This window comes from Mesocricetus auratus, unplaced genomic scaffold (assembly GCF_017639785.1).
Source record: "Mesocricetus auratus isolate SY011 unplaced genomic scaffold, BCM_Maur_2.0 Super-Scaffold_100691, whole genome shotgun sequence".
NCBI classification, from domain to species: domain Eukaryota; kingdom Metazoa; phylum Chordata; class Mammalia; order Rodentia; family Cricetidae; genus Mesocricetus; species Mesocricetus auratus.
The window spans coordinates 2,420,353-2,438,341 of record NW_024429267.1 but is presented as its reverse complement, the minus strand read 5'-3'; the positions used below and the strand labels follow the sequence as shown (position 1 = coordinate 2,438,341).

Genomic DNA, 17,989 nt, shown 5'->3' with positions numbered 1-17,989 from the left:
CTTCAGAGAAATGACTTGCGCAAGGCCACCTGTGGCCTGTGTGGCGGAGCCACACAGCAGAGGCTTGGCCTGGCACTACGTCACAGACTCTGCCGTATACGACAGCACCATACCGTGCCCCCGGTAGGGAGATTCTCATAATCTATTGGAAAAAAGAACCTTCACCAAGGCCAACAGAATATGTGAACATCTCACAGGAGACCCCAGGCCAACAGGGAAAACCAAATGCTGTCTTCACTGACTGGGTACTATCTGGGCTCTTACTTTTGTTTAGGCTTTAAGATGTGCAGGAAAGCTGCAGGGGAAGGGATTAGGAGGAGGGACCCTTAGCCTCTCCTTCCTTCCCAAGGGGTCTGACATTGCCTACAGCCCCCAGCTTCTCAGCCTGGGGTCTCTGAGCACAAAGCTCGCCTGCATTCCTGCATGCTGCAACCACCAGGGGGCGCCACAACCTCTCCAGCAGAAAACCTGGTCTCCCAGATGGGGAGAGAAGTCCTCAGGCCATCCTCTATTGGCCTCTTCTCCCTAGTCTGGTGTCACACTAGAGAGATACACATAATGACCTTGCCTGGGAGACTTGAGAAGAGACCACACTTGAAAGGATGAATCCTAACAACTGGCAACTCTCAGGATATCTTTCAGGGACAACCAATAAGAACAAATAAGGACCAGGGAGAAGAGGTTCAAGGGCTTTGAAGAGGTGGCAGGTCAGTTGGCCCGGGGTTAGCCACCACAGGCAGTTCCCACTGTCACCCACCATCCTCATCTTCCTCATCATCGTCCTCCACGTAGCCTTCAACGTCGGAGTCAGGGGCCTCCTTGTTGTCCCTGTCGTAGCCATCGAGGTACGTGACCTGGGGCAGGAGCTTGAACACATTTTCTCGGTAGTCATTCAGGTTGGTCACCTCACAGTTAAACAGGTCTAGGCTCTTGAGATTCTCTAGCTTCTTCTGCAAGGGGAGAAAGGGAGTCAACGGTGAGGGTAATGGTGGACAGGAAGGGTAAAACACCCTAGAAAAAGGCAGTATGGACGGCCCCGCATAACAGTGAGAAGGAAGCCGGGCGTGCCCGTGTGTGCTCATCTTAGCACCACATTTGCCCAGACCTCAGCGCACAAACGGGGTTTGAAAAGTCTTGCCCAAAGTTAGCACTTTATCCAGCTGTTGCCTAAATGTGACCGCCTTGAAGCGAACCCCGGGCCCTTTCAGTACATGAACTGAGAACTTTGATGCACCCCTATGACAAGGAGTCCACAGGGAATGAAAATGACAACAAGAACTAACTCTTGCATCTAGTCATCACAGGAGCACAGCCCTTCATTATTAAGTCAATTTATCCTCCAGCCCCTGTAAGGGAGAACTAATCGCAGGTGTGTTGTGCAGCTGAGGAATGAGGGCTGCACTCAGTCTGTTAAATATGCTGTCAACGAGGGCGGGAAAAGAATCGACAGAGGACTCCAGTCTGCTGTAGCCTTGAATGCGGCATTTTGCATCAGGTCAGACCAGTCCTGGCCCACGTTATCTTGTTGGCTAGTTGGGAAAACCGAGGCCCAGGGAGTAAGGAGGCACACAGCAAACGAGGCAGCTGGGCCCTGAACCCCCAACCACATTCAACAAGGACCCAGTATTCCACAATGAATCCCTGTTGCCCAGGGGACCAGGCCAGACTAGGAAGAGCTTCAGGGTCATAGCTGACTCTCTACCACTTTTCCATGTAGACCAGGCTATTCTTAGCGAGGGGCCAAAGGCAGGGAGGACATCTGAGTTCCAGTCATTTTGAGGGGGCCCAACACCCCCAAGCCCAAACAGGGTCCAACCCTGGGAGAACAGACAACATCCTATCAATAACCAGGGTGGGAAGCTGCATGAACACGTGTGACCTGTGTGCAGGGAAGTGGGAACACGTGTGTATGTGTGGTCTCCAGTGGTGACCCTGTACGCTGCTTCATGAAATTTTATGCTCGGTCCTATATACACTCTCAATACACGAGATTCAGAACTTCAAAGATGTTTCTTTTCATAACAAAATGATGACATTGGGACTTCCAGGCAGATGAAAACAGTTCCGCCTTCTCCTGGGAGTGAGTGGGAGACCTGGAAAGAACTCTCTGTGGCCAGTGTGTTTTATTAGCTGACTCCCGAGACACAGACAGGGGTAAAATCTGAGCTTGCTGTCACTGTCACCTGACAGTCAGTGTGATCTGAGGGTATCCAGAGATTGAGGGTGCCTTGTGACAAGAACCCTGCAAACATAACCCAAAGGCTGGGCCATCGCTACTTGAAGCAGACACTTTGGCAGTGCCCCGGGCCTTCCTCAAGCCTATGCTGCCTGGCACAGCATAAGCTCGCTGGATGAGCTAATTTTTTCTATTTCCAAAGGATTTTTTTTTGTCACATCTTCTCGTGGTTTCTTAAAAAAAAAAAAAAAAAAAAATCCCAAGAAGGCTCCTGGAAACCAGCATCAGCACTAAGCCCCTAGAAGAAACAATGACCAATCTAGATTCCTCCCCTCTCCTCAAAGGCTGTGAGCCCAGACACACAACACCCCAGGCTGAAGGGTTCACACCAGACCAGGGTCCATTTCCCGCCCCACAACGGGTGCCCATTCTGTCCACGTGACCTTGGTCAAAGCTCTGCATTCTCCACAAACTCAGCAGAAACAGTGGTTCCCACCTGAGCTCACAGCATAGAATGAGAGCCAAAGAAATGGAGATGAGCAGGAAACAAGCTGGAAATACAAACGCAAAAGCTGGGCTACCCACAGCAAGTCCCGCTCCCCCCCACAGGAAAGGGGAAGACCCCGAGGGACTCACCAGTGGCTCTATTGTGCTGAGGTCTTTTATTTTGTTGCCACTTAAATTTAGGTGCTTAAGGTTCGGACATTTTTCTGCCAATACTTCCAGGTCCCCTGAGATTCTGTTATCGCTTAGTTCAAGCTGTATGAGGCGGAGAGAGGGAAGAAGCTTTTAACCTAAAGGCTCAGGGCCCCCAGCCTCCTGACTCTCCCCAGACAGCAGGAAGGGAACATCCCCAGGGAACATCCCCGCAGGTTGGAGCATGCACCTGGCCTCGCTCTTAACTATGCTCCCCGAGCACCAAGCACCCCCACCCCCAGTCTCCCAGGCACCAGCTGTTTACCTTCTTGAGTTTGTTTAACTTTGGTAAGTTCGCAATGGAGGTGAGGCCTACGTTGATTGTACTTAAGAATTCCAGTTCTTCAAACTCATCTGTGAGGCCCTTGATTTTGCCTTCAATTGACCGACAGTTGTCCAGGACGAGTTCTTTCACCTGGAAAGGGAAGGAAGGTGTGAGTGGAAGTGGGCAAAGGTCAGAGAAGCACGCCCCTCCCCCACATACACCCCAATGTCACATCTTCTGGCTCATTCAGATCAGAGCTGCCTCAGGCCAAAGGATGACCAGCCTACCCTGGTCCTCCCGCCATTAGCAGGACCCAGTCAGGAGAGTGTTGAGTAAGCTCATCTCTAGAACAGGGAGACACTTCAGAGTCATAGCCAGTTGGCTCTGCCGTGACCGAGGCTGGTGTGTGTGTCGAATGTGTAAAACAACATCCCGATACATGCTCTTCAACCCCAGTATACGAGGAAAACCACAGTCACCACTGCCCATAGTCACCAGCCACAGTAGTTGGGGCAGTGTTGGTGGCATCATATCCCTGCCCACAAATGCTACTCATACTCAGCCCCTGCCGTCCTCTCTCCCCAAATGCTTGCACAGAACAGTCACACTTGCTTTCACTCCGTCTTTCAGCATCAGCCTGCCCACTGAGGCCTGGCCCTTATCACCGTGATTGGGTTCCCCGACATACCCCATCCTCAGGGCAGCATAGCAGAACACCCTTCTAAATTCTCATGCCCAGACACCACTGCCCAGGAGAAATTGTCACCACAAAGGAAATGTTTGGTGCTGTCTAACAACAGAACCACAAGCCTCCTGTGGCCCTCAACACTTGCTGTAGAGTGACAAGGCATAGTTACTGGACCACACGGCTCACAGATGGGTTCCACAGTCCCTGCCTAGTAGATGGAGATGAGGAGACCTAAGGTGGCCCACAATGAAATATGAAGGCCAGCAAGTCCTCACCCACTTGTTATCCAAAGGAGGGGCAGGATTTGACTGGCGAAAAGTCACTCTAGTGAGGAAGCTCCAAAATGAATTCACTGCAAGGGCAGTTGCTGGTTCCAGTGAACACATCTAATGGATGATAGACCAGGGGAGAGTGGTCTTAGGGACAGTCACAGGCAGCCAGACCACGGTTCCCCTGGGCAAGCCAGGTGCTTGGGGAACGCAGCATGTTGGGGACAGAAGGAACCCTCACTGTGGTGTGGAACTTACGATTGAGCCTCGGCCTTCCCATGCTAGGCAAGCACTCTCCCTTTATTTTATTCAACTTTTTCCTATCTTTTTTTATTTTGACACAGGCCCTCTTTAAGTTGCCTAAGTTGAACCTGAATTCCCCTTTTATATAGCTTTGAAAGAAGGCCTTGAGTTTGTAACCCTCCTGTCTCACCTCAGCCTGAGAGAAGATGGCCCCTCCTGATGGCACTGGTCTCAGTGCACCCTGCCCACCAGGACTCTGCCTCAGAGCCAGCTTCCACCCTGCAGCCTCTGGGAAGCATCAAGGATGCCCACTGGGTATGCTGCACCCTCCATTCTTGGGGCTTCACCACAGGCCCACTCGGCTCCTAGGGTCACCACTGTCCCCTAAGCCTTTCTTTCCCTTGGATAAACAGCCCACCTGCCAGTCCCTATCCATGCCTGTGCCTCTCCCCAAGAGGACGATCTCCTAGAGTTTTCCTACAGATAGACGGGCTTCCGCAAGCCCCTGTATTCAGTCATTCTGCAGGGAACAGAGTCCATCCACTCCAGGCTAAGGCAGGGCAGGACCTGCCACTCTCAGAGCCCTGCGGAGCCCCGCCTTCCTTCTTCCCTGTGGATGAAGAAGGTACAGTGAGTACTCCATGCAGGACAGCACAGCAGGAATTCAGACCTCCATGTGAAGGAAAGAAGGCAAGGAACATCACCTTCCTCACTGATCACAAGCTCTGGAGCCCTGACCATGCTCCATCTTCTTGATGGATCTGAAGGCTGAGGAAATCCAAAAGGCCACCGGTCCGGGTCAAGCCACTCACTAGAGTGCCTGAGATTAAAATCAGGTGGCCCTCTCTTTGGAACAAGAAACTATAGAGCGAGGAAGCTAGGCTGCTGGGAGCAAGCAAATGGGGGGAGAGTGGCTGTGAGCAGAGGGACACAAATAATAAATGCTGGATATAATAATATAATATAATAAAGACCCAGTCTTCCTCCTTAACTGGTTTTCCTGGGAATCCCTGCTTCCAAACAAGATCCCAGTCAGAGACCGCAGACATAATGTGGTTTTTCCTAGAGCAGTCAAAGGCCTCTCCTCTTCATGCCACTAGCCAAAGTTAAGAGGACCTAGGATGGGGAGATAATGCTGGACAGTCAAAGGGAATCCCTCAGGAAGCTGCCTCTATCCTGGGGAGGTACAACCATCCCCCAACTCCTGCTGCCAGGCCAGTTCCCCCTTCCCAGCACCACACCCAAACTGGGGATCCCTCCTCTCAGGGTAGACACGCAAGTCATCATAGTTACTGCTTTTAAAAAACATACAGGCCACACAAAAACAATCACCACCCTCCCCCACGACAGACACATTTTCTCAGGCCACATAAAAAACACCTGTCTTGGGTTGGTGGTGTGGTTCAGTTGGTAGTGCTTGCCTAGAATGCACGAAACCCTGGATCCTCAGCACCACAAAATCAGGTGTGTTCAAAGTCATCATTGGCTATACAGCCAAGTCTGAAGCCAGCCTGGACTGTGCAAGACCTCATCTCAAAACAACAAAAAGAAAAAAAGAAAAAACAAAACAAAACAAAAAAACCACTTATCCTGAAATTCAGGACAGTTACAACAGTTGTCTGCTGGACCAACGTGGTCGATGCTGACCACTCAGTGTAGTGGTCCCCGGGAGCATCTGTGACATTTCGAGGTTTAGGAGCCCATGACTGCCTAGGTATCACCCCAGACTCCCATGGCACGTGATTTCTTTTCAGCCCTTTCCTGGTTCACCAGCTGGGCGGACACCACTTCTACTTCTGCAGTCCCCAAGGTACAGAGCTCACTGGGCCCCGGCTCAGATGGGTGGTGCCCCTCCCCCAGTGGGGTGTGGGTCCCCAAGGAGCAGGGGCTGCTTCCACTCCCTCTGGGAAACTCTCAGGTAGCTTTTCTCAGTCTCCTTTGCTCCTTCACCTCCTTCCTGACGGGGGTGAGGGGTGTCCTGCACTGTTCAGGAGGGAAGATGGAGCAGCCAGGACGATAGGCCCCAAGGTTTCAGTATTCTGTAGAAAGCGCACGCCACGTAGGCTCACAGTAATAGTCAGGTGAGTGGCCTGAGAAGAGGCTCAGATGGGACAAAACAAAAACCCTAGCCACAGTACCCTGTGTGAGTCATCCGGCTGTCCCCCTGCTGTCTCTAAGCCTGGGAATGAGGGGACTCACCCTGCAACTGCTATCACTTCCAATTCACTTCCTCCATACTTGGCAGCCTCTTCTCTACCCTTCCATGTGAGGAGAACATCCCTTTTGTATTCAGAGTGCGCTCTGCTTAAAAAATAAAATAAAGGCCCACTTCCCTTGCCAAGTCCTGAGTGTGAGCAAACTACAAGTTAAAATTAAACTGGAGATTTGTACTTCGGGTTTAGATGCCCTTCCAGTTCCAGCCATTTTTAAAACATCCCGAGGCAGCTAGTTACTGTCTGTAGCCCCAGCGACCAGGATTACTCTGCTTACACAGGAACTTTCAGCAGGAGGCAATCTTCATTCCCCCAGAGGTCATACCCAGGAGGAGGCTGGCACTCACATCCTGCTGGCAGTAGGGAGGTACCAGATTCCCAAGAAGTCAGCCTGCCCTTGCTCCCCTGTTCTTAAAAAACAAACAAACAAACAAACAAACAAAAACCTGGAGCCCCCGCCCCCAAGCTTGGGGTAGCCATCACTTCTCACCAGTGGGAGCTGAATTTCATGATAAACACTAACACACTCACTCGGCTCAAGAACTTGTTTGTTCCAAAACCACTGAATCTTGTCTTTACACATTTCTCAGATGTGACCTTTCTTCTACATCTCCAACATTGCAGCTCTGGTCACTGCCACCACGCTACTTCAAACTAGAAGTCTGTGACCTCAGGAGAGGATGTGGTCAGGCGATAGCCAGGTGTACCGGTAACAGACTTTACCCTGGATGCAAGACCCCTAACCTGGGCTCAGAGATACCATCTCTGTTCTCTCGAGTCCAGGCTTCTACCTTAGAAAGGGACGGTGACATCTGTTTAACCTAAAAAGCACACACTCCAGTTGCAAAAGAAACACTCACATCTCATTAATGTCTGGGAAAATGTTCAAGTTTCAAAGTGTGACCCAGAAGTCTCCCCTCATCACCTACCCTTGCACCCAAATCTAGTTCAAGTCCCCCTCCCAGGAAGCCATCCTTGTACGTGGTACTGAGCACACAGGCTGGGCTCCGGGCTCAGGCGGTTGCTCCATGAATCATTTAATCGCGTATTAAGCATCTGATCCTCCTAGAGGTCAGAGACTGTCCTTCCCCATAATCAGCCTAGCAGGAATGCACACCACAGCACCGCTTAGCAAAGGACCCCCTTATTGGGCCAGGCACAATATAAGTACTGGCAATATCAAAAGAGAGGGGGCAAAACAACCCTGACACAGAGCATAAATGGTGCGCTGTTAACGGGTGGAAATCAATGCTGCATGAGTTCTGTCTTTGATACAGAGGCTTTGGGTATGTGCCTATGCCAGTCAGCCCAAGCCCTGACTACATAGCAGCCACTACCCTACCAAACCCAGCACTCGGCACACAGGCCTCCAGTTCTCCCTCCACGAGGCACTCCTGCCACATTGTTGGCTAAAGGGACACAGAAGCCATGGCGAACCAAGATGGGGGGTAGGGGAGGAGTCTGCCACAAAGAGCAGGCGGCTGGTGACATGCTGGGAGATGACAGCTAGCTGGCAAACAGCCCCATCCCAGAGTACCAAGTAGTAGCATGAGTTAGGGACTCAGTATTCTTCCAACGTCCCTAGTAGATAAGTAAGGTCACTGAGGGCAGACAGGAGGTAGACAGAAAGACCAGGGGGAGATGCTGTCTTAGCCAGGAACGACTGTGTAACTATAGCCCAGTGCAAAATGAAAAGGCTAGCCCCTTGTTCATTCAAAATTCACTTAGAGGGCTGAGCTGATAGAGTGGTTACCTAGCATTAGCTAAGTCCTGTGTTCCATCCCCAACACTACATAAACTGGGTGGAGGCAGGAGGATTACAAGTTCAACACCATCCTCAGCTACACAGTGAGCCTGAGACCAACCTAGGTTGTGTGAAATTCTGTCTTGAAACAAAACCTCATAAAATTCTATGTCAGTGACAGCCAAGTATGTGTGTAGGTCACAGGGCTCTGATTGGACAGTTTGGGTCTACAACAGCCTTCTACAAAATAAAGACTCAGGGGGAGGGAAGGATACTTTGAGAGAGCTGCCCCTTACTTTTTTTGAACTTCTGTGGCAACCCAGAGAGGGCGGGCAGAAGACAGGCTCAGTAGACAGACAGACCTGACTCTAGCCCAAGTTATTCTCTCTAGTCCAGTAGTTCTCAACCTGTGGGTCAAGACCCCTTAGCGGATAATCGTAAGACCATCAGAAAATACAATTCATAACAGTGACAAAACTACAGTTATGAAGTAACAACAAACATAATTTTATGGTTAGGGGTCCCCACAACATGAAGAACTGCATTAAGAGGCTCGCAGCATTATGAAGGTTGGAAACACTGATCTAGCCCATCTCACCTCCCTGGGCTTCTAGTTTCCTCTCACAACTCTGGTGCCAACCACCTAGGGCTGGATTAAACAATCAAGATGTCCTAGCCCGTAACTTCGCCAGCTTGGAAAAACCTACCCACCATCCCTTTTACCCACAGCTGGCTTTACTGTAGTATCCACACGTGTATAATATCCACTGAAGATGCCAGCATGGAAACAAAGGAACCTACCATGTCCCAGTCCTCTAAGCTGCCTGCCATGGGCTCCTAGCTCAACACCCAGAGCCTCCAACTGACCTGGAGATGCACAGTGTACTCAAAACATGCCCTCTATGCTCAACCTCTACAGCTTGTTTTGCCTGATTTTCTATACCAACCTTCAGCCATGATCTTCCTTTCCTTTATTGAGAAATAATTGGATAAATATATGTAGCTTTGGTTTCAACCTTGTCAGTCCCTGACCAATTTAGGTTCCAGGTTCCAGGCTTCGAACAGAAGAGAAGACTCAAATCAAATTGACCCCGTGTTTTTTGGTGCTCCTGGGTTTTAACTAGGTCAGCTTTTAAATGGGCCATCACCGTTGCAGATCCCATTTCTAGCTAGAAGGCCAAATCGTATGAGTCATTGAGGTTTTACACAGAGATAATAGATGTATGCTTCCCTTTGTTTTAACGGTAAAATCTGTTTACCAACTGGTGTGGTGAAACCTATAAAAATACTCAATCAGGTTTCACGAGGGAAGAGACACGGCTCTGGGGAAGAAATTGGATATTTTGAAAGCTAAAGGGATCTTAGGGACCAGAGGCCAGTGGCTTTCTGATTACAACCACTGCAAGTACACACACACACACACACACACAAATCTAAAACAAAACAAAAACACTTCACTCAGAACATGCACTTTTTGTACATACAGGCACACACAGTGAAAACAAACATCACACTGAGGATTTCACCTATAAAATTTTTTGTTTTTCGAGACAGGGTTGTTCTGTGACTTTGGAGGCTGTCCTGGAACTAGTTCTTGTAGAGCAGGCTGGTCTCGAACTCACAGTGCTCCACCTGCCTCTGCCTCCTGAGTGCTGGGATAAAAGCGTGTGATACCATTCATAAAAAAAAAAAAAAAAAAAAAAAAAAAAAGCGTGTGATACCACCGCCAGGCTCATCTATTAATTTTTTATCTTATTTTTTTTATGTGTTTCTGTGAACGAATGCCATGTGTGTAGGGAAGCCTGCTGAGGGCAAACGATCTCCTGGAGGAGTGAGGGGATGCTGTGAGCTGAGAACAGAATCCAGGCCCTCTATAAGTGCTGCAAGTGCTGTCAACTGCAGACATCTCTCCAGCCCTATTATGGGCCCACAGTAAGGGGTGAAGTGGGCCAGAGAGATTGATCGTTAAGCGGCTTAAAGAGTCCTTGTTTTAGCGGAGGACCCAGGTGCAGGACTGGGCAGAGAGGGCAAGGAACTCTGGGCTGGTTAATTTTTATTTTCTGCCACACCACGCATGAACAGACACCTGTCCTAGGTCAGAATCATAGCCCCTGGCAGAATGTCAGGAACCCACAGCCCATCCACCAAGCTCCTGAGTTCTTGCATGCTCAGTGGCAGCCATGGCATGGGGTCTCCACGCCCCTCAAGATCTTGCTAGTTGTAGCTAGGGGAAAGGTCCTTCCTCGCTTTAAAAACAAACAAAACACTCCCCAAGAATTGAAAGCATCTCCGGCCTTGGATTTTTGCTGCTGCGTACAAAGCAGCTCGGCAGGCAGCGGGGAGCACGTGGCGCGGGCAGCGGTGACGCCATCCTCATTACTTGGCGGCGGGAGGGCGGGCCGAGGGAGATCAGGCCGGCTCATAGGTCCAGCAGATAGGGCGGGCCCGACCGCACCAGCCAGCCAGCCAGCCCCGTGACTCGCTCTAGTCGGTCCCCCCATCCCCCGCGCTGTCGGGTGACTTGACCTCCACCACTTCCCGCAGAAGGAATCGGTGCAGGCGCTGGGGATGCTTCCTCTCACTGGAAAGGGGTTGGTGGTACCTTGAGGCCGCGGTGCAGGCCAGGCTTGCTCAGGAAGATGTCTACCTTCTGCCCCAACCTGGATAATGCGCCTTTGCAGTCCTCTTATCTAAGATTTTTTTGTGTCTTATGAGTGTGTTGCTTGCCCTGTGCCGGCAGGGGCCAGAAGAGGTCGTCGGATATTCTAAAACTGGTGTTACAAACGTCTGTGAGCCACTCGTGGGTTCTGGGAACCAAACCCTGGGCGTCTACAAGAACAGCAAGCGCTCTTAACTGTTGAACCATCCAGCTCTCCAGCCCCTTGTAATCCTTCTCTTAAAACCTCGTTCCTGCCTTCCACCTCGACCATCGATCGATTGATTCCTCCTGCACCAAGCCTTTCTTCCCTGGCTGCCTAAACCTGCCCTAGTCGTGACTGACTTTCAGGTAACAAAGTTACCAGAGAGGTCTGAAACAGCCTAGAGGCCTGCTATGGGATCTGAAAATAAGGCAGGATTAGGGGTCTGACTTTGGCTTGGATGAGGGTATGGGAGAGAAAGAGAGAAAGAGAGAAAGGAAGGAAGGAAGGAAGGAAGGAAGGAAGGAAGGAAGGAAGGAAGGAAGGAAGAAGACAGAAAGGGTGGAGAGAGGTGTGGGAAGCTGGAGGTGATAACCAAACCTAGCAGGCTCCATTCACTGTGGTCTTCCTGTCTTCCTGTGTGGCCTGGAACATAGGAAGAGACAGACCACTAGTCCCCGCGGCCAGAAAAACAAGGGTTGGTCAAGAAGCACTCAAAGTCTGCTACAGGCAGTCTCTTGACTTGGCTTCTGTCCCTGCTGTGCCTCTCTCTGAATTTACTGATACAAGTTGCTACCCACTCTGGTCTTCTGCCCCATCCTCCAGACTGCACTCTGGGCAGTGGGGCTAGAATGGAGCGATGAGGCCCGACATTCCCTCTACATCTAAACTCAGGCAGGGCTCCCTAAAGGAGGCACGGGACTCAGGGATTCAACACGCGAAGGCACAAGGTTGTCCATTATTCTAGATATTAACTAAAATGATCAACAGCTAGACTCTTACAACACACTGAGACTACAAAAATAGTCCCCAGAGGCCCAGGCTGTGGGGTTCCAAATGTGGGGGTCTGTCAGTCATCTCACGGAGTAGCCAGTGGCACCCGAGCCCCTCTGGAGGTAAGGGGAATGGGCAGGAACCACCTCCACACAGGAGGTCCCACGCCCTACTCACCAGCACTGGGGTAAAATCCACAGTGGTTGGTATGTTCTTATGAAAGAGCCATGGCACTGTCCCCATGCAGTAGAAAAGGGTGGGATGGGGGAAGGTGGGGCTCATTATTGCCCCCAAAGCCTTTAATGGGCATGGAGACAAGTGCCAGTCCAGAGCAGTGTTCCCAGGCCCCCAAACCCACCCCTCTTTCAAAGGCAGCCTCGCCACACTGCTAGCCCCTTCCCCCACAGCAAAAACTGGTGACACCACACGACATTGCATGCCACAGGAATTCTAACTTCCCTGCCCTTCCCAGGAGCTGTCCCTGGCCACCAGAGCCCTCTGAGAGCACAGGTCTAAAGACTTAGTGTCCCCCAGGGTGCCCTGCACAGAGGGACTGGCCATCAGTGCATGCTCACTGAGTGGTCACATGGGAACAAGCCACGCAGGCTGGAAGAAAGGCTGAGGCACAGGTGCACAAGCTTTCTTGAAAAGAGTCTAGATGACTCCCTTCTCTGATGTCTGAGGTAAAGCATCCCACTAGAACCACTCACGGGCAGACCAACTGTACCAGCTGTGGGATGCCAGTGACTAGCTGCTGAAATCAGATGGGAGGTTTAAACCCAGTGATGCTGGGGCCCCTAGTGGACTTGAGGCTGGATGCTAAGGAAAGCCCTCTGCACTCTCCCTAGGACTTCTACCTTGAGATGTACACTGCACAATACAAATTTGATCATTTCCCCGGTTTCACTGCTCAAAGACCCACGCATTGGCAATTCAATGATTCTGCCCATCATGACCCTGTCCTGACCCATCTCAAAAGGCACAAAGCCATTCAGACTCAGAGGCCAGGACACTGGAGCCTTGGTGTGGAGATCTACCCCCTTTCCAGTTGACCTTTAAATAAACAAACACTTCAGGGATGGAAATGTAGCTCAGGTGGTAGAATGCTTCTTAGGATGCATGACACTTGGGTTTGATCCCCAGCACCAAATAAACCATGCCAGATGGAATGCCTCTAGTCCCAGCACTCGGGGTAGATCCAGAGAATCAAGGTCAAGGCTATTGCTATCCTCAGCTGCCTAATGAATTGGAAATCAAGCTGTGGTATAAGCAAAGATCAGAGTCAGCCTGTGAAGGAGACCTTGGGCTGTTTTCTCAGCCTAGGGCTCAGAGGCAAAGACAGTCCTGACCAAGGGGACCTCCTTAAAGCAAGAAGAAACATAGGAGGCAAATAAAAGGGATGTAGGGGGAAGTACCCAGACCCAACCTGGCCCTCTTCCACAGGGAGGCCTCTGGCCAGGTATGATACATCCCAGTAGGCATGGAAATGCACAAGGGGCCAAACAGCCCCAGAGAAGAAACCTTGCCCTTGGTTTCCTTCCTGCAACCTCTCTGCCAGACCTGACAGAGCCTCCTCATCACAGGGGCTGAGCAGGTCTTAGTGCTGATGCCATGACACTCCACCCCCCCCCATCCTGGCTCCAGAATGATTTGGGCACAGATGAAAATCAACTACACAGAAGAAGCTCACCAATTAATAAGAAGGGAATCAATCAGCTCTTTCTCCCTTAGCCTTATAGGATGCACTCAACTTGCCTAAGTGGACAAATCAGATACTTATGGGGCAGAAGGGAGGGAGACAGGGAAAAGTGGGGGAATGGAGGAGGAAGGGGAAGCTAAGCCAAACCAGGAGGTGCAGTTTTGGTCTAGCATCCAGATGCCATTCTCTTCCCCTGGTCCTGCTGGTGGAACCTGACCTACACTTAATTATTTTAAAAATAGAACACAGAGGGGGGCAATGGTGATGAGCATGTTTAATCCCTGCACTCAGGCAGCTATCTCTGAGTTCGAAGCCAGCCTGATTTACGGAGCAAGTTCCAGGACAGCCAGATCTACACAGAGAAACCCTGTTTCAAAAAACAACCCAAAAACCCCAACACAGATTGAGTTAACTATTGTTCACAAGTCTACAGTTGCTTTAATCTTAAATTTTCTTTTTTTAGGGAGAAATTTCATTAGAAAGGGGAGGAAGGGGAAGGAAAGAGAAAAGAGGTAAAGAGACACAGAGACAGAGAGAGGACAGAAGAGGGAGACAGGAAAAGTCCTGTCTGCCCCAGGGGAACAGTAGTAAAGAGCTAATCTTAAAATTCTTAAAACCAAAATAAACAACCCAAAATGTTACAGCACTGAGGACTCCTTGAGAGTCAGGGAGGGACTACAGATAGGTGGATAAGATAGGTGGAGCTAGGCTGGAGGTAGTTGATAAGGCTCAGGAGATCAGTTCCTCAAGGAGCATCAACCCCCATCCCCACCACCACCCCAGCAGCCCACACACACACAAAGCTATCCGGGCTGTGCCGAGAGAAATAAGCAGGAATGGGCATGGGCAGGAGGTGTGGCTCACTAGAAGAGTGTTTGCCTAGCATGCACTAGCATACCTTATGTTCAAGCTGTAGCACCAAGGATTTGGGGGGAGGGGGACCTTGATGGCCGAAAACTCAGTTCAAGGCTGATGACCTAAGTTTGACATTTGAAACCCACAAGAGGAGAGAACCGACACTTGCAAGTTGCATTCTGACCTCTACATGTATACTATAATACCCATGTGTGAGCACACAGAATCTAACAAAAACTTAAAAAAAAAAAAGACAAGTGGAAAAAAAACAAGGCTCCTTGGTGGTCTTGGTGGTAGTGTCCCAAACCTTAAATTCCAGAACCTCAAGGGCAGGGCTGGATGGAAGAAGGCAACTGGGATGGGATGGCAGCTGAGAACTGGGGCACTGGACAATGGAAGGAACCAGGGGTGCCTAGGCTGGAAGGTGGGAGATCCACGCCGATCAAAGGACGCCAAGCAACCGTCTGTGGTGAAGACCCATTACACAGATGAGTAACGTACTCTGAAGCTCTGCTAAGCATGTGCCATGGGTCTTCACACCTAAAAAAACGCTGCCTTGGTTCTTCCCTCTGAAGGGTGGTTACCTGCTTAGAGCACAGGCCCAATCATTTGTCCAGTAGTCTTTACAATGAGAGGCCACAGTATGCTAGGCACCGTGATAGGAGGAATGGCATGGCAGAAAACCCATGCAGTGCCTGCTCTCCTATGTGATTGCCTTCCAGGGGGGGAACCAGCTGGTGATCGCATACACCTGTATGTATGACCGAAGCTCAAAGGAAAAAGGAGAAAAGCAACAGTGACAAGAAACAGTGTTGAAAGGGTGGTAAAGGCTCTCCAAGGTGGCTTTTCTGTGCAGACCCCCCCCCCCAATACAACGGAAGGAACTGTCCTAAGTGGAAAGCATGCTTGACCATGTACTGCAGCTGGGAAGCTGGAAGAGCACCCGAGAAGGGAGGACCTGGGGAGACAGCTTAGTGGGTGAAAGGTGCTGGCTGTCACCCGACAGCTGAGCTCAGTCCCTGGACCCCACATGGTAAAGGAGGAAAATGACTCGGTCAAGTTGTCCTTTGACCCCCCACAGTTGCTCCATGGCACATGAGCAAAGTGGTCATGCTTTCTGGTACAAGTGGGCCTACAACACGTCACAACGGGATACATCCTATGGAATGTTGCTCTGATTAGTAGCATAGGGACACATGAGATATCTGTCGTTTTTTTTGTTTGTTTGTTTGTTTGTTTGTTTTGTTTTTCGAGACAGGGTTTCTCTGTGGCTTTGGAGGCTGTCCTGGAACTCGCTTGGTAGTCCAGGCTGGTCCCGAACTCACAGAGATCCGCCTGCCTCTGCCTCCCGAGTGCTGGGATTAAAGGCGCGGGCTACCAACACCTGGCACATGTAGCCCAGGTGGTTATAAACTCTCTACTGCAATAGAAGATGACCTTCAACTTCTGACCCTTCTGCCTCTACCATCCAAGTTCTAGGATCTCAGGTGTGTACCTGCTTCGGTTGTGCTGGAGACTGAAGCCAAAGCTTCAGGCATGCTAGGCAGACCCTACAAACTGAGCTACATCTGTAGGCCAGGGCTATGGCTTTAAGCAGGACCTCACCATCTCAGTGTGCTCTTCATTGGAGTGGGAAGAAAAATCTATACCCTATGGGAACCCACGGAACCAGGCCAGACGCTGGGTGGGAAGGCACTCAGGAAGTGTTATGCTTGGCATTACCACGATCGTTTCACAAGCATGTTCCTTACCAAGCAAGATGCTGCACCCCAGAGAACAGAGAGGAGGCGCTGCACACCCAAGTCCCCTACTCCTCCTTTCGATTAGCCCCCAGGAAATGCTTGCTGATCAGAAAGGCATTAGAAATAATCTGGGAAAACATCCTGTGGTTTTACTTTCCCACAGCCAGAATGCTCTGGAACAGGCCTCACTGTATCCTTCACTTCACTCAGTTGGGAGAAGAACCAACTGAGTTACACCACGGCAGTGTGCTGGTGGGCAGACTCCAGGGAAGACCCCTTGGAGGATGCTCCTTGCTGTGTGCCATGGCAGCCTTACTCAAACTTCCTGAGAGCCAGAAGAACTCAGCCAGGGTGTTCCCATCCCGGATCAAGAAGCTATGCGGTACACAATAGAATATCTGATACAAATATCACTTTTGTTGATGTTGGTTTCCAGGTGTTGTGTTGGCTTTTTTTAACTAGTAAGATATTCATCCTCCTGATTTCAGAATCAGACAATATACGAAAATGCAGTGAATCTTCCCAGAACCACCCCTGCCTCTGTTGGCCCAGTAACTACTCTACCTATCTATCTCTAGGGTATTTAGATTTAAAGAGCAAATTTTAGAATCTTATTTTTCTCTTCTTAAACCCCAAACTAGCATATGACACTGATTTTTTTTTTTCTTCCTCTGAGACAGGGTTTCTCTGTATTGTTTTGGAGGCTGTCCTGGAACTCCCTCTGTAGACCAGGCTGGCCTTGAACTCACAGAGATCCGCCTGCCTCTGCCTCCCGAGTGCTGGGATTAAAAGCGTGAGCCACCAATGCCCGGCGACACTGATTCTTTTTTTTTGTGGGGGGGGTTTCTTGCTTTTTCTCATGGAGTTCACAATCTGCCTTGGCTGGGCATGGTGGTACAATTCCTGTCACCTGAGCATTTGGGAGTCTGAGGCAGAGAATCAGGAGCTACACAGCAAGGCTCTGTTTCAGTAACAAAACCACACCCAACAGCCTCCCTGACAGTGCTGGGGACTGAACCTGAGGCTTCATGCATGCCAGCTCTATCACTGAGCTACTGCCCTCAACCACCAAAACCCCTTTTTATTTGTAGCCAAATGCTGTCCAGTCATGTGGCTAACCACTGTTCTTCTTACTCAGGTCCTTCTTCATGGATATTTGGGTGGCTTCCAATCATAGCTGTAAAAAATAACCATGTAATACAAATAAACTGGCACACGCCATTTGTATCCACCTGGCTTGGTGATAAGTGTTTAAATCAGATCCACAGTCCTGCAGATCTAAGGGTCTCATCACTGCTCATCTGTCTGGATCGGTTATTTAACCTCAATCCATCCACAAATGCCTGGAACTCACTTAGTGGAGACTACAATAGAAAATTGGGCTACAATGACAATGTTGTCCTTGCCTCCTGACCCAAGGGTGTCTAGTCTGAGAGGGGCATGCAAAAAGGTCATTGCAACAGAAAACGGAGGTCCAGCCTGCCTATCTGACCTTTCTTTGGGCCATTCTTCCTATCACAAAAACAAGTGAGTGGCCCAAACTACATCTTGGGGTGTGCTAATAGATCCAAAAGTTAATGTTTACCAAGTACCTAGCAACAAGCACCACTAAAACTCACTCTAGGTGCTCAGTAAGGGTCAAGTAAGCCTTCTCTTATCCCAGGAGAGGGAGGCCTCTGTGCACACTGCTGCCATGCCCATTCACAAGGGTACTGCTCCACTCTTGCTGAAGAGGATGCCAATGGCTTCTGCTTGCAGAGGCAGGCC

At 50.2% G+C, this 17,989-nt stretch overlaps 1 protein-coding gene across 4 annotated transcripts in view; it reads right to left on the bottom strand.

Annotated features, from left to right (window-relative positions):
• Anp32a (acidic nuclear phosphoprotein 32 family member A) overlaps nucleotides 1-17,989 on the bottom strand; it is a 38,233-nt gene that overhangs the window by 4,227 nt on the left and 16,017 nt on the right. For 3 of the 4 annotated variants that reach the window (XM_005075580.4, XM_013117441.3, XM_040739451.1), the window contains exons 2-4: nucleotides 3,138-3,287; nucleotides 2,813-2,935; nucleotides 758-950 (exon numbers count right to left, since the gene is read on the bottom strand). In XM_005075580.4, coding sequence (XP_005075637.1) covers nucleotides 758-950; nucleotides 2,813-2,935; nucleotides 3,138-3,287 — 466 coding nt within the window. Of the gene's footprint in view, nucleotides 1-757; nucleotides 951-2,812; nucleotides 2,936-3,137; nucleotides 3,288-4,100; nucleotides 4,227-17,989 lie in introns of those variants that run through there. The other variant, XM_040739450.1, reaches the window with a different exon arrangement.